Source organism: Blennius ocellaris, assembly GCF_963422515.1.
Source record: "Blennius ocellaris genome assembly, chromosome: 8".
Lineage (NCBI taxonomy): Eukaryota > Metazoa > Chordata > Actinopteri > Blenniiformes > Blenniidae > Blennius > Blennius ocellaris.
Genome location: NC_137657.1, coordinates 11656581 through 11671789, shown reverse-complemented (window position 1 = coordinate 11671789; position 15209 = coordinate 11656581). Strand labels below are relative to the sequence as shown.

Sequence of the window (15209 nt, the reverse complement as noted above, 5' to 3'; positions counted from 1 at the left end):
TCAACTCCAGCTCTCTCGTCCTCCCTTTTCTTCCACTCTTTTAAAGGCATGTCTGCTTTTCTACACCCGCATCAGGACACGCCGCACTTATGGAAGCGGCGGGTTTGCATATCTAATGGCTTTGAGCGAACAAATTGCATCTACGGCCCGGTAATGCCGACATTACTGCCGATAGGCATCTTTAAATAGCTTTCAACTTCCCATGTACTTTTTAGGACTCGTTCACTAATGAATTCCAAAGAAGGATGAAAAACCAACAGTTACTTATGAACACAAGTATCCTTGTTTTAAATACTTTTATTCAATTTTACCAGACATTTCTTCTGAAAACACACAAAAAAAACGGGGAACACGTTAAAAAATAAACAACCCATGATTTCTGGGTCAAAACTCGTCCTGGTTGCTCCTGGAGTCCCGTAGCTGTGTGAGGGACGTCAGCACCTCTTCCGTTGGCCTCCTCCCCAGCTGCTTGCCTCCTCTGCTCCTCACACTCACAGTCCCGCTCTCACACTCCTTGTCCCCAACAACTGTGCGAAAAACACACACACGACAGATGTTTCACATGTTTGGCTGGAGATGGGAGCACTGATAAAAGTGACGGGATTCATTTTCTTCCTCGTCGTTACCTAATATGTAGTTGTACTGGGCCAGCTGAGCCGAGCGGATCTTCTTATTTAAGGTGGCACCCTGATCATAATCGAGATCGGCCATGAAGCCCCCTTCGTGGAACTGCCGGACCACCTTAAGAGGCGAGAGAGAGCGCTTCACATTAATGAGCGTATAACGGGCCTCACGTCGGCAGGCAAATTCATCATGATGGGACGGGCAGGAAAAGTCAAGACAAACACATGGTCCTCTCATGTATCATCAGACACTGACCTCTCTGCCGTATGACTCATTGTTGCCCCCCACAGGAAGAACCATGACCTGAGCGGGAGACAGCCACAGCGGCCTGGCGGAGAAGGGGGCGGAGGGTTAAGCTGGAGCCACAACTGAACAAAACACCAGCCCATCTCGAGTGTCTCACTCTCATTCCCTGCTCGTAAAGTAAACACCTTTTCTAAGACAACCTCAACTTCTCAAAATGTGGCGATTTGTCAATTCTGAGGATTTCTTTTTCCAGTTGCTCGGAAGCTCGTGTCACAAATGTGGTGATGCCCGACATGCCTACGTCTCCAGAGCATGTCATCGGGCTCGGCAGAAGGCCTGATAACACGCTGCTCATTACAGTACAGAGCTGGAGCGGCGAGGCATCCCAGGCATGTGGGACAGAGGCCGTCTGTGACCGGGACCGAACAACACGGCTGGGAAAAATGTGTCAATTATTCCTTTGGAGGAAGTTGTTGGTGGATTTATTTTTTCCCCCCCCCCAGCTTTTGATCCAATGGCCACTTTCCCTGTAATCCTCCATGATAATCCAAGCTAACCAACGCTGGAGACCTGCTGTGACCTACAATTAGTTCATATGTTGCAGCTTTACTGGAGCAGCGTTTTGTGAGCCGAGAGCCGGGAGTTGTGGTTATGAGCAGAGTAAGAAACAGAAGGGGTGAACGTCTTCTTACCATTTGCCGCCAAAGTTCTCAGCCAGGATGGCGATCATCCTCTCCAGCGACCCCAGCACGGCTCTGTGGACCATCACTGGCCGGAGCAGCTGTCCGTCACGTCTGAGGGACACGAGCAGAGAACCGTCAGCGTCGCATTAAATCTGGTTGACGGGACACAGACGGCCCAGTCTGACCTTGACCTTGAACATTACATTAATGGTGTCAGAGATGCATTAGTGGTAGAGTACATTACTAAATATCTTGTGTTATTCTCTCTGAAACTGGGCGATCAGGCGCAGTACGGTCGGAACCACGTGGGAAGCTGAGCCAGACTAATAAGTCCAAAGAGATTTAGGCCACAAAGAGAGCGTGTGCTCACTGGAGGTCAAAAATTGAATAAAGGTCTAATCTGTCCTGATCAAATCAAACTGCTTTGAACCCAAACCGGTGCTCCTTTAACCCGAGTAATCACAGAAGCACCGCGGAGCGAGCGCCGCGCCGAATCAGTGCAGATGCTAAATAAATTGAAAAGTGACTCACCCGACGTACTGAAGGTCAAATCTGATTGGCAGCTGGAAGTCCAGCTGGATTGTGGCACACTGGTGCTGTCGGCCAATAGCGTCTCTGATCTGGATGTCGATCTGCGGTGGAACATGGGAGTTTCTCAGTATCTGCTTTGTTTTTTGTTTTTTTCCAGGACAAGATCCAAAAACAGAGAGTTTTGGAGCAAAACAGACGAGGAAATCAGGCTAATTATGGCAAACGCGCCCCGGCTCCACCATCCGGATGTGACCTGCGTCCGACCGCGCGTGTCCATGTGAGCAGGACCGCGTCTTCATGGCCGTCGTCCTCTAAACACTCACTGACATTTGCACGAGTGGAAACTAAATCTCCTCACAGAAATGCGAGGTCATTCTACCGTTCCGCTGCTTCCAGTTTATCTGAACGTTTTCATTCCAGGGGAGGGAAAAAAAAGAAAAAAATCCCATTTCAGTTTGTCTTAGTGTGAACTGAGGATTTCTGCTTCTCAGAGTCACAAGAAAAACAAAGTGTGTGTGTGTGTGAGACTCCGTTATCGCTGGCAAAAACTAATAAACCACCCTCGGAGGAATGAGACTGTGACTTCTTAAATATACACGCTCATCTTCATGGTTTTACAACTTGAGCAGATCCACTCATTAGAAATTTACACAAGGAGATTGAAAAAAACATCATCATAAGCTTCATAAGGATATTCCCATGAAGCTACTGCGTACAGACAGATAATATTGAGACTGACAACATAAACAAAAAAATGATTATATTGAATTATGCGAGACATGTAAAGTCTACAAAGAGATAACATCTGTAATCAATAGTTGCATAAACTCCCAGAGTTTCAAATAACAGTAAGACATCTTATGTAAAAAAAAAACACAAAAAAAACCAGATAAATGTTAGTGAGATTCATCAACACAGCCAATAAATTGTAAAACATCTCATTTAGTGGTTTCCAACCTGGGGGCTGGGACCTGCCTGGAGGATCACTGCAGTTGGCAGGAAGAGTTCAAGGCTCTGAGGTTTTTAAATGACCTTTGCACATGTAACACAACAAGAGCACACCTGGGAGAAAGCACATTGCTTTTATATGTTGTGAGTGGGCATTTCCCCCATCGTCTGGGTTCTCTGTAACGTCTTGGACAAATAGGAAATCAGAAAAAGAAAAAAAGGCCTAATCTTCCAAAGAGGCTCCGACAAGAAAGGTTGGGACCTTTATGACAGTTTAAATTAATATTATGTGTCTCATTTGTCTTTTTTCCCCCTCGTTAACATGGAGCATAGTCTATTGGTCAGAGATCCTCAAATAGCCAAAAATGAATTATGTATTTATTAATGCTCCAGTTCTTAAAGGGTTAAACCAGTTCATTCATCTGGTCCTGGTTCTGCATGTTTTAGATGTGTTTTTTCATTCAACAAACCTAAATGGAGGGATTGTTTGCAGGGAAGGACAAGGCCATGATTTCACACTGGAATTAACTATTAACCAACTCTTCCTTGGGGGAAGTTACATTTGAACCCTGTGGCTTTTTGACCAACGTGAACTCTGAAAACTGAAATGTTTTGAGAGGTTCATGTAATAATGATGTTTTGATTATGAGAAGTACATATGATAAATTCTGTAAAGATATTAATATAATTGTATTATTTTGTACATGAAGAACATTCGTTTTTCTGTCAATACAGTTGTTCCCTTTAACAGGAGTTTCCGCTGCAGGTCACACCAACGAACGCCAAATACTTGCAGCAGCAGACAAAGCCTTTTTTCCCAAAGTGTATTAATCCGTGAAGAACAAAAGTTGTTGCAGATGCTGTGTGCAACTAGTGAGATCAACAGTGCACAAACTCCACTGCAGTGATGTTTTCTGCACGGACCTTTGGGCCGTAGAAAGCTCCGTCCCCGGGGTTCAACTCCCAGCGTTCACCAAACTGCTGCAGACTTCTCTCCAGCTGCTGCTCAACCACACACACACACACACACACACACACACACACACACACACACACACACACACACACACACACACACACACACACACACACACACACACACACACACACACACACACACACACACACACACACACACACACACACACACACACACACACACACACACACACACACACAACCACGGAGCAAAGACAGGTAAGTACACACAGGCATGGAGAAGATACGAGTTTTTGTGTGCACCCAGAACCATTAATGTTCAATTAAACTCAACTGAATGAGTTTAAACTGCTGCTGCAGCTATTTAAAAGAAGTCCGGAGGGATTTAGAGATATACATCTGCCCAGCAGCTCGACACGGGGCAGGTCTCCGCTGGAAAGTACCACTGGCATAACTGATTAAGTAGATTTAATTACACCATGTCATTATTGGACACTGGGAGGTTTTTTTTTTTTTTTTCTTCTTTCCTCTCAAGCTGTGATGAACTTGTAGCTTCCTCCAGAGTCCACATTTAACAATCGAGCCCAGTATTTTGTCACACAACACGACGGGCGGTTTGTGCCGACCTGCTCGGCGTCGTCCCACTGTTCAGGCTCGCCGAGGCACGGCGTGGGACGTGTGGACAGCAGGCAGTGGAAGGAAAAGCCAAACACTCGATAGACTTTCCTCACAAAGTCCAAACAAGCCACAATCTCTTCCTCGAGCTGGGGAGAAGGAATGAACGGGAGTCAGGAGGAGAGCAACAACAGGATATAATAATATAACAGTGGAGTCAAGAGGGTGAAATTCCAACCGAGGTGGCGGTGGGGGAACAAAAAAAAAAAAAAAAAAAGGAAAGAAAGTGCATTTTCTGAGTCCTCGGAGATCAAATTAGTATTTCAGAAACAAGCACTGTGATTTTTATTGTGCAGCAATTACTACTGCGCCTTAAGAGGAAGCGGGCGGATGAACCGGAGAAGCGGTATCATGGGAACGCTGCAGGAATCTCTGTAGGGGATCAGGATTACTGTACGGCCACTAAAGACACACACATGGAGGTGTAATGTTTGTCCAGGACAAAGACTTTCATTCATGCAGGCCGAGGCCTCCTGGAATGTCTCTGGGAGTTATTTGTACGGCCCCGTCTAATCACGGTAATATGGCCCCGCGTGTGTCCCGTGGCGACGCTCTATTGCCTTAACGAGCATGAAAACAAGTCCGGAGAGCCGCGTGCTCGCTTGCGTACCTGCTCAGGTGCACAGAAGATGTGGGCGTCGTCCTGGCAGAAGCGGCGGACGCGGGTGAGGCCTCCCAGAGCTCCGGAGAGCTCGTTGCGATGCAGCGCCCCGAAGTCGGCCCACCGCAGCGGAAGCTCCCTCCAGGAGCGGACGCGCTGCTCGAACATGAGGCTGAACACACGGAAGAAGAAGAACACAGGGGTCGATTCTTCTATCGTGGTGGCGGACAGTCTGATCGCTCAACAAACCGCTTTTTAAAAAAAATGATATTGAACATTGCTGCCAGAATATGGATATAGAATGATTCAATGTCAAGAAACGCGTGCGTGTGTACACACACACACCAGTGTGCAGGGCAGTTCATGGGTTTGAGAGCGTAGGTCTGAGAGCCCTCCGACGACACGGTGAACATGTTCTCGCTGTAGTGCTCCCAGTGGCCCGAGCGTTCCCATAATGCCGTGCTGTACAGAGTCGGGGTCACGACCTCGGTGAAGCCTCGCCTTCGGTATTCACTCTGCGAGAGGTCGGGAAGGAAGGATGTGAGCGTGTGTGTGACGAGGAGTGCACAGACGAGGTCACGCCATCACAACAGTGTCATAATTGAAGGCTAAGGCGAGCAATATCCTGACACACACACACACACACACACACACACACACACACACACACACACACACACACACACACACACACACACACACACACACACACACACACACACACACACACACACACACACACACACACACACACGGTTTTTCGTTAATAAGCCAATAAAGTAAACGTGCCATAAAAACTTGGAACTAAAATGGTATTTTATGATGAAATAAATCCAACAGAGGTCATAATTTGGAGCAAATTATGGGGAAGTTGGGTGTTTTGGCTTTCGCTGCATAAGCAGTAATACAAATTCTTGAGTTTTAGTTCATATTGACCGTCTGCTCAAGAGAAATAAAGTGCAGCTGTTCAGTATTTCTGTTTTATCCGATGCATTTTCTTTTTCTTCCTAGTATTCGGGGCCTTTCACATTCGGATAGTCCAGGACATGGTTCACTCTGGGGGTGGGGGGGGGGTTCCCACACCTTCATTTAGTTTGAGATGGGCTCTAACTGCCTGGGAAATGTCACTTAATTGAAACAGCTGCTCATTAGGGGGCGCTGTCGCCCAAAGCAAACACTGACCAGAGAGGAAGTAAAGAAGAAACACAACTGGTTGATTGGTCCGGACCGAAGCGGGAAGTCCCACTTTGGCCCACGGTGGAGAGGCTCATGAGCTCATGCCTTCAGACCAGATATCAATGAGTCTTTCTCACTACTTCTTCTTGAACTGGATACAATACGTTTGTGAGACAGGTTAGTTTTACCCTACTGATGATGTGTTGTTGCAATAGTAATTGCAACAACACATCAACACATGCAGATTTTACTTTTTATCAAGAAAATCACTTTAGTTTTAATTAACCCAGGAAAAATATTCAAATTCCTCAATAGATTTATAACTCCAAAACAAAATATTTACTACCTTTTTTGTCCTATTCATTTATTGTGTGTGTGATAATGACACTCACTCATACATAGAAGCCATATTTCCCCCTCAAAATAATGGTTTCATCGCTACGCAGATGACACCCGGCGCAATATAAGGAAGGACATTTCATTATCCTTTTCTTTTTTTTTTAAAGCATGAAGCTTTTTAAAGTGATCAATTGGTAATGACTTCAGTTAAGTGTTCATTTAATGCGGGACTGTAAGACCAAGGGTGAAAGTCTTGTAGCGTGAGACATCATTAATCCCCGTGTTAATCTGAAGGCGAGTGAAACCTTGATGAAGTCTGTGAGAGTGTTGTAGATGTGGGCTCCTTTAGGCAGGAAGAAGCAGCTGCCTGGGCTGACTTCGTTGAAGAAGAACAGCTCCTGGTCCTGCTCGGAAAAAAAAAGAAGGCAAAACACAGGTTGCGGTCAGACAACGCTCGGTTCTCGCCTCGTCGTGTTTTCGTCTCACCGTCCCGATGCGCCTGTGGTCCCTCCTCCTCGCCTCCTCCTGCTCGTTGTCCCACTCCTGCCTGTCCCTCTCTCCTGGAAACGCCACGCCGAGCAGACGTGTCAAACCCGAGGACTCCGTCTCATTGGTCAGGGTCACGGAGGACAGCTGGAGGGGAGGGGCGGGGGAGAAAAATAATGAGCGAACGAGGACGTGGTAAACGAGAAAGGGAAAGTGAGGGCAGCTAGAGGAGGAAGGGCAAACAGATGAGAGTGACAGTGTGTCTGATGGATGGCCGCGTGGAGGAACTCAGAACAGGAATCTGGCCTTGGGACACACACACACAAAAAAAAAAACATCCTGCTGCTGATATTTCATGCCGCTGGTTGTTTTGAAGTCTCAGTCTGCCCAGCGACAGCCCAGCATGGAAACCCCGCCCTCTGCCCAGATCAATAAAGACCAGGAAAATTCCATTTTGAGCCAGCGTGTGTCCCGGCCGGCCGGGAGCCACACCAGTGATGTGATTTTTTTTTTTTTTTTTTTTTAACTGATAAAATGTCTTTCATCATAGCGGCATGTCATAAAAAAAACCTCATGTGAGGTGAGATGATATGATGTTTGAATTAGAAGTAAATCAATTTGTCAAAGTGAAACTGGAAACAGCAAATGCACAAGGTCAGCGTGTGAGACTGAAGTAAAGAGCAGGAAATAAAAAGTCAACAAAACCACAAAGAGACAAGTCCACACACACACACCTGCAGCATCTTGAAGACCTTGAGGAGGCCCGTGTGTGGGAGGAGGGGACCATTACTGACTGTGAGACTGTCTCCACACCTGAGGACACAAAGAGGACGAAACGTTCACTTGTTGAGGATTTATCAACCACTTTCTTCATAAAGCATCAGGTGTGTGTGTGTGTGTGTGTGTGTGTGTGTGTGTGTGTGTGTGTGTGTGTGTGTTTATCCGTGCCTGTATACTGTGACAGCGGCGTCGTTCGTCTGCTCTTCAACAAGCCGCAGCCTCAGATCAGCACTCTGCAACAGGAACATGCAGAAAACACACCAAATACACGTCAACATCTGGACAATGTGAAAGAAGCAAAGCGTAGTCGGGGAAACGGAACTAAAACCAAGAGCCAAGAGCCTGCTCTTGAGGAGCAGAATCACTGTGACTTGCATGTTTTCAAATGTTACAGAAAGTTAATCAACACTAAATATGTCAATAACTCGTAAAGGCAGTGCCAGTTATTTCTACACTCAAATAAACTCAACAGTTGAGAGTTTTCTCACTTTTGATTGTGATCATTTGAGCCACAACTTCGGAAAAAAACCCACCAAAAAAAAATATTTTTAAACATTCTAAATGTATCAATAAAAAATTAAAACTTTGTTTATTTTAGTTTGTCTGCAATGTATCGATGCACCGCTTCTTTTAAATGTTCTTTTCAGGTGACTGCAAACGAAGCCGACGTAAATGTTCAGTGACATTAAGATATTAGACTCCATGTGTTAAAGACAAACCCACATTTCTCCCTTTCTCGGTTCTACAGGGCTGCTTTAAATTGTATGATACAAATAAACAACCTTCCAGCTCCACGTGGCGACCAGCCGGTCTGTTACAAACTGTGCAGCTGCAGTGAAATGTGTCCAAAACTTTGCCAGAAATGTTTCTAGTCTTATAATAGTTTGGTCGTTGTTAAAATGCAGGGTTACAAAGAAGAACCTTAAGTATTGTTTGTAAAATATAATAATGTGATAATAATACATGAGATACTCTTTGACTTGAATGGCTTTATACCTGGAATATTAAAACAAAAACAAAAGACGTTTGAATAATAACAATTTGCGTGTAATGAACTCCAAACCTGTATTGATGCGTCACTGTCAGCACAAAATTTACTTTTCTATTTAGTCATTTTTAGATGTACACGCTTCTTATATAGTTAATTCTTGTTGTGTGGTGCATGGGAAGAATAAATAAATAAAATAAATAAAATAACTTCAAAGTTTCACCAATCTCACTTAAACACAGTTGAAACTGATCGACTCTTCGTTGTTTCCCATAATGCTTCTCTGACCGCCGTGGGGAAAAACTAATTCATACGGCTGCATTGAAGTTTTTAATCATATATGTCATATTTCCAATTTTGCCTGAGGAATTTAAAATAAATTCTCCCTGGAAAACCTCCCAGAGTAAAATGTGCAGTGGGTAATGATGCTGGTGATGAGGGCTGAAACTCTGAGCTCACCACTGCCCCCTAACAGACAGAGATGGTATTACTCAATTCCTACATTTAACATATATTGAAGCAAATAAAAAAAAAAACACATCACAAGATCACTTTGGTTAAAAAGCTGCATGACAGAAATATGCAAGACACATGAAATAATAATGTCCTTGATTATCATTTTTGCTCTGTTCTGTATCATTGTGGATGATAATGATAATAATTGAAGAGGTGCACCAAGTGACCCCTACACCTAATAAACGATCTCCATGTTTTGACATTGTACAAAAACACGGAGGTCAGGAAAGCAGCAACGTTCCTCCTGCAGCAGATTAATCAGCCTTGGATATATACGACCGATATGTTAATGAGGAACCGCACAAAAGTCTTCCTTGTATTTCTCAGTAGACAAACATGTCAACGACGTGTTGTTTATTTTTTAGAGCGCTTGCTTGTACTCTAAAATCTAATTTTGTGCAGAAAGGCAACAAGTACAAAATGTTGAAAGTTGAAATGTTACAATGCAAACATTATGATATACCACCAATAATTTAACTGTGGATGTGATTTTGTTCTGTTTTTTTCTCCATTTCATATTAAATCTTTAGTTTAAATGTAGACATGATGGGGGGGGGGGCTTTGGAAATGTTGGAATTTCAGTAGCAAAGTATTGGGAATCGTGGGCAAAATCAATGACAATTCTAAATATCTATGTAATTTCTATCCTATTTTACATTTTCTTAAAAAAAAAAATAAGCGACTTGCTGACCTGGAAAAGCTCTCGGACCTCTTGGACATTCAGCTCCAGTCTGGACAAAGGAAGCTTCCGGGCTGCAGCCTCCTTGCACTTCTCCTCAACATCACTCAGAGACAAGCAACTGTGGATGAAGTCACACTCAACGTTCATAAATCAAAAACTAGGGGAATAAAAAGGGAGTGGCAGTAAAACCAAGAGTGTGGAAAAGCATGAACCTTGAGATGATATTGAGGAAAGAAAGAGGTCAGGGACACGCTATGAATCATGTTAACGAGAAAATTAATCGCGAGATGCAGGAGCTGAAGCACCGACGCAAACGTGTCTGCTAATCAAGACCAGCGTCACAACTGAATGAAGGTACAGCCGACGACACGCAGACGTCCTCGCCGACACCTGAGCGAGAACGGCGAGTGTTTCACCTGTTGTCCAGCAGGTAGTCGCAGAAGAGTCCGAGCTCCGACGCTCCTTCTCGGCACACCTCTGCGCCGAAGACGCCCTCCAGCACGGCCGCCAGGACGCACGCCGCCGTCCTCCACGCCGTCTGCGACATTGAGAACGGCACAGAGACAGTGGGACACCAAGGACGACGAGCAGAGACGGGACAATGGAGGTAAAGCAGCAGCGGCGGCAGTGACGAGGCACACGGAAGTGTGGGCAGCTTAACGTCACTAAACACATCAATTAGTACATAATTAATAATAATAAATCATTTCTAAATAGATGTAGGAGAGGAATAGAAATACAACAGACACAAAAGAAAAATCTAATCCTCAAGCACGTTTCAGTTTGTGCAGCAATACTGAAATTAAAAGCTTATGCAACAGGGATTCGGGGCTTTACTCCATGTTGAACACAGCCGTTAGGTGGAGGAAGTCCTCGGGAACAATCAGGTTGTAACTCAGCCAACCGGAGTTGAAGAGTCAATCGAGCTCAAGAGGAAGAGCGTAATTACCAGTTTCCCTTCAACTGTGTCAAACCCGAGAAGTTGGACTTCACAGTCAGAGGTCAGGGGTCGTCCGAGCTCCCACAGCTGCCCGTCCACTCTGCTCACCAGCGCTCCCTTCACCCTGCAGCAGCAACAACACGGGTGATGAAGGTGATGAAACACTTCAGCAGAACAGCTAACACGTTATGCTACACATTTACCGCGCGCTCTGAGCAACAGAGAGCGGCGTGGCGACGCCGGGCGTCCCTTTCACCGTCCGGCCGTCGGCCAGTCGGATGCTGAGGGGCTTTTGTCCCTCAGCCTCCCGCCTCCCGTCGCTCCGTCTTTCCCGGAAAGACTCGAACAACCGCAGTCGCTCGGATAAAGCCGGCGGCGCCTGCAGTCGGACAGGAGAGAGGAAAAACAGCAGTGAGGATGACGGAAACAGAGAGAAACAAGAAGAAACAGGCCATGTGCAGCACAGCAGGGAGAAATATTCATTTCAGTCATGGTTGAGTTCAAGGTTGTTTTGTTTTTTCCCTCCAGTCTACCCATTTGTTCCAACTCTTAAGGCCTTTTGACAATAAATGAACAAATTCATTTTCCTCCGACTGCAGAAAATGACAAATGGAGTCACTTTATCAACTCTGATCAGGTTTCTGCCTCAGCCTGGGTTATGTAACAGATTCTATTCATCCCATCAGCTGTAATCACTGGAAATATGTTTTGTTTTGTTGCACTGAGAATGTATGTGTAAGAGTATGTGTTCAGAAATTCTGATATTGATTATTCCCCTTTAAGCTGAGAGACACTGATCCAACATTTTGACGACATTGTCAGTCTTCGGTTCGAGCAACGTCTTCCGCCGCTTTCAGCATTTTTCTGTTCCTCAGTTACCCCAGCCTCTCTCCTCCCGAAACCTCCTGCCAGCATATCTCCTACACGCAGTACCACACCGCAACGCCGTCTCTCTCACTTTCACATCAACGAGGCCAACGTGAGCCGCCATCTCATGTACTCGCTATTAATCCGTCCAATTCTGCTCACTCCAGTTAAAGCAACGTCCAAGAGCAGAAACGCGACCCTATTGTGAGGTTACGAGTCGTATTGCAGTAACACTTCACTGCAACATGCAGCAGCTCAACAAGTGGAACGGTTCTACACCAGAAGTACCAAGTACCTTTTGGGCTTTAAAAGAAGTACAGACTATTTCATAATTCTTCATTAAAAGGTCCCCTCTTGTGCCAAAATTAACTTCACAATGGTTTTCTCACAGTAATATGTGTCCCTGAAGCTTGTGTATGAAGTGAAGGACGTCTGTCATCTCGCTCACTTGATCCATCTTTTAGGGGAACATATGTTCATGATCAGTTTCCTTTTGTGACATCATCTGGGGAAATAACCGCTCCTTCTGGCGGTGGAGATTCAACTCGACCTTTCAATAGGAAACTATGTGATGTTGTTGAAAAACGGTCAAATATGGGACCTTTTACATTACGAGGTCAAATCATTATGCAAGTTAAAGTCATCCGTCACTTCTGACGAGGCATGTTGATATCATTTTATAGTTGTACTCAGGTACATGGACTCAGTTAAATTTACTACTGCAGGATTTAAATACCCAAAAGTACTTTTCTAAAAAAAAAAAAAAAGTCTTGAAATGTCGACATTTAAAATAAATGTATCAAAATTACACTGTAGGAGCTTTCTGTTAAGAAAATTAATCTATTGGACACAAATTGAATTATTTCAATAGCAATGCAAATGTGTAATTAATATCCAACTCATCCCCAACAGCACAATTTTTTTTACTGAATTACAGCATTATATTTGTAATCTGTTACTTGTAACTAACAACTTCAGCCTTGATGCCAAATGTTCAAAAAGTGTAAAATTTGAATGATCAGCAGGACAAAATTGAAGAATGTATTATTGTGAGGGTGAAACTATTAACTGAACACACACACACACACACACACACACACACACACACACACACACACACACACACACACACACACACACACACACACACACACACACACACACACACACACACACACACACACACACACACACAGAGGAGGCTAACGTTAGCTCTGCTCGTTCACGAGCCTGCGCACCTTGCTGTACCTCCTGTGCGCGCGGAGCGTCGCACCAGTCGTCGACCTACAGACGACCAGCCGAAACAGCTGCGTAACCGCCATCACGCAAACGCCCTTGCCTACAGACACACGGTCACGTCCAGACAACCCTGCACATCATTGCCCCTCTCCCAGCGAGCGGCCATAACACCGGAAACACGGGGGCAAAAAAAAAGATTGACGCAGTGACGTCAAGCGCAACGTCAGTCCGGACCGACGTGCGCGCTCCCGGCGCTTGCAAGAGAGCGCACTTCGGCAGGAGCTACGCACACAAGATAGTGAGAAATCTCCACAGATATTAAAGTGGGTGTCGAGGAATACTTTCCCATTGAACCCTGAAGTCATGCAGTTAGATGAGGCGTTTCAGGCCGGATTTCAAATGTCAGAGCGACACGTGGAGCGTTTGTGCGCGCGCGCATCACCACGGACAACGAGGCTGCACAGAAGAGCGCTCCATTAGGAAGGACGCTATAACTAACTGCATTTAGTCTGCTGGTTGGAAGCCAGAAATACTATTTCTGACCTCTAATGGAGACAATTAAACGAAATTCAACTTCTATTTACTCGTCCGGAAATGCATTTTCACTTTAGCTACTTTTCAATTCGCTGACATTTTAAAAGCCTGATCTGACTCGAGCAAGTTTCCAAAGAAAGTGTTCTATAAATAAAGTTTGCATCTAATGCAGGGCTTCGTGGATTCCATTTTTTACAAGCGGGTATTTTTAAATTAGAGTTATTTCAATGTGGATGTCCTAAAATCAAAGACGGCCTCAGTTAAATATATTTTGTTTTGATTGGGCTTTACAATAAAAAGAACCCCCCCCCAACCTCTTCAGGTCAGTACCACTGAGCTGCCACTTGGGGGTGCTACAGCATTTCCAAAACAAAACAGTCGTACCACATGAGTAACATTCCTGGTGACTGTAATGCGTCATATTCTTTACAAATATAGTCATTTATTGAACTGCTGAATGCCTGCCTTCACTCAGCTCGACAAAGACTGGGCTTAAATTATGTGGCTGACGTGAACGCTAATATATGCGCCTGCTTGTGAAATGTTGCTTTGATATGTACATGTTGAGATGCAGTGCAAGTATAAAGGCCTTGGGAAAGTAAAAATGCAACCCATTCATGAATAAAGAGGAGGTTGTAGGTAAACATGCAGTTTGGATGCATTGTGAACATATTACACATTATAGAATAATGGTGAATAGAGGCCCAAATATTGAGCTAATATGATGAATACAAGTGCAGCAAGTCAAAGTCAATCTTTCCATAATGTCATCGGCTTTAAACAATTTAAATGCAAGGCATTTGCTTCAAACTGCACATTAATTAGACGAGATTTTCCTCAGATTCATATTTTTCAATTAAAACTGGGCAATGAAAAGGTCCCGAGTGGATTCTGCATATGTAGAAGGCACGGTCACTTATAAGTGCACGTTACATCAGTAACGCTACAAAATTTTGTGTGGACTTCAAAATTGTCCAATGTAGTTTGCAGATGTTTATCATGACCCAACAAATTAATTCTTCCCACAGGTGTCATGAAAGGGAAGCTTGAGTGGAGAAAAAAAAACAAAAAACAAAACAAACAAAAAACAGAAAAGCTGACCTCAGTTGTTGGGATACCAAATATTCAGGAGCTAAACTCTCCAAAAATTAACAAAAAAATACAAAAATAAATCACTTCCTGAATGCAGAAAACAAGTGTCCTAATTTGTGATTAAGAAAATTAAAAAAATAAAATAAAATATGAAGCTGTATTGTCATTGGGAGGTATTCATGCATCCACTGTGACAAAATGCAGAATGTGTGCACGTTCATCACACCAGAAAAGATTGGACACTCAAGACCAGAGATATAGCATCATTGATGAGAACAGTGAGAAGCAGTTAAAATGCACCAATATACAAACAAAACAAAAAA

The 15209-nt window shown here is 44.3% G+C and overlaps 1 protein-coding gene across 1 annotated transcript; it reads right to left on the bottom strand.

Moving 5' to 3' along the window:
• Positions 1-281: 281 nt before the first annotated feature.
• Positions 282-13421, bottom strand: tars2 (threonyl-tRNA synthetase 2, mitochondrial). The gene is made up of 18 exons (XM_080501395.1): positions 13260-13421; positions 11358-11533; positions 11164-11278; positions 10631-10752; positions 10224-10332; positions 8197-8261; positions 7983-8061; positions 7249-7395; positions 7068-7166; positions 5593-5762; positions 5257-5419; positions 4598-4735; positions 3957-4034; positions 2085-2185; positions 1563-1664; positions 880-952; positions 627-741; positions 282-527 (listed from the first exon to the last, which is right to left on the bottom strand). The coding sequence occupies exons 1-18, from the start codon at positions 13341-13343 to the stop codon at positions 385-387; spliced, it is 2079 nt and encodes a 692-aa protein (XP_080357521.1). The 5' UTR covers positions 13344-13421; the 3' UTR covers positions 282-384.
• Positions 13422-15209: the final 1788 nt, after the last annotated feature.

Bases quoted from the DNA above. Each gene is read 5' to 3' on its own strand.
- tars2 (XM_080501395.1), bottom strand. From the start codon at position 13,343: ATGGCGGTTACGCAGCTGTTTCGGCTGGTCGTCTGTAGGTCGACGACT. The intron at 953-1,562 runs GTAAGAAGACGT...CTTCTCCGCCAG, and splicing joins GAGAACTTTGGCGGCAAATG to GCCGCTGTGGCTGTCTCCCG. The intron at 528-626 runs GTAACGACGAGG...TTTTTCGCACAG, and splicing joins CCAGTACAACTACATATTAG to TTGTTGGGGACAAGGAGTGT.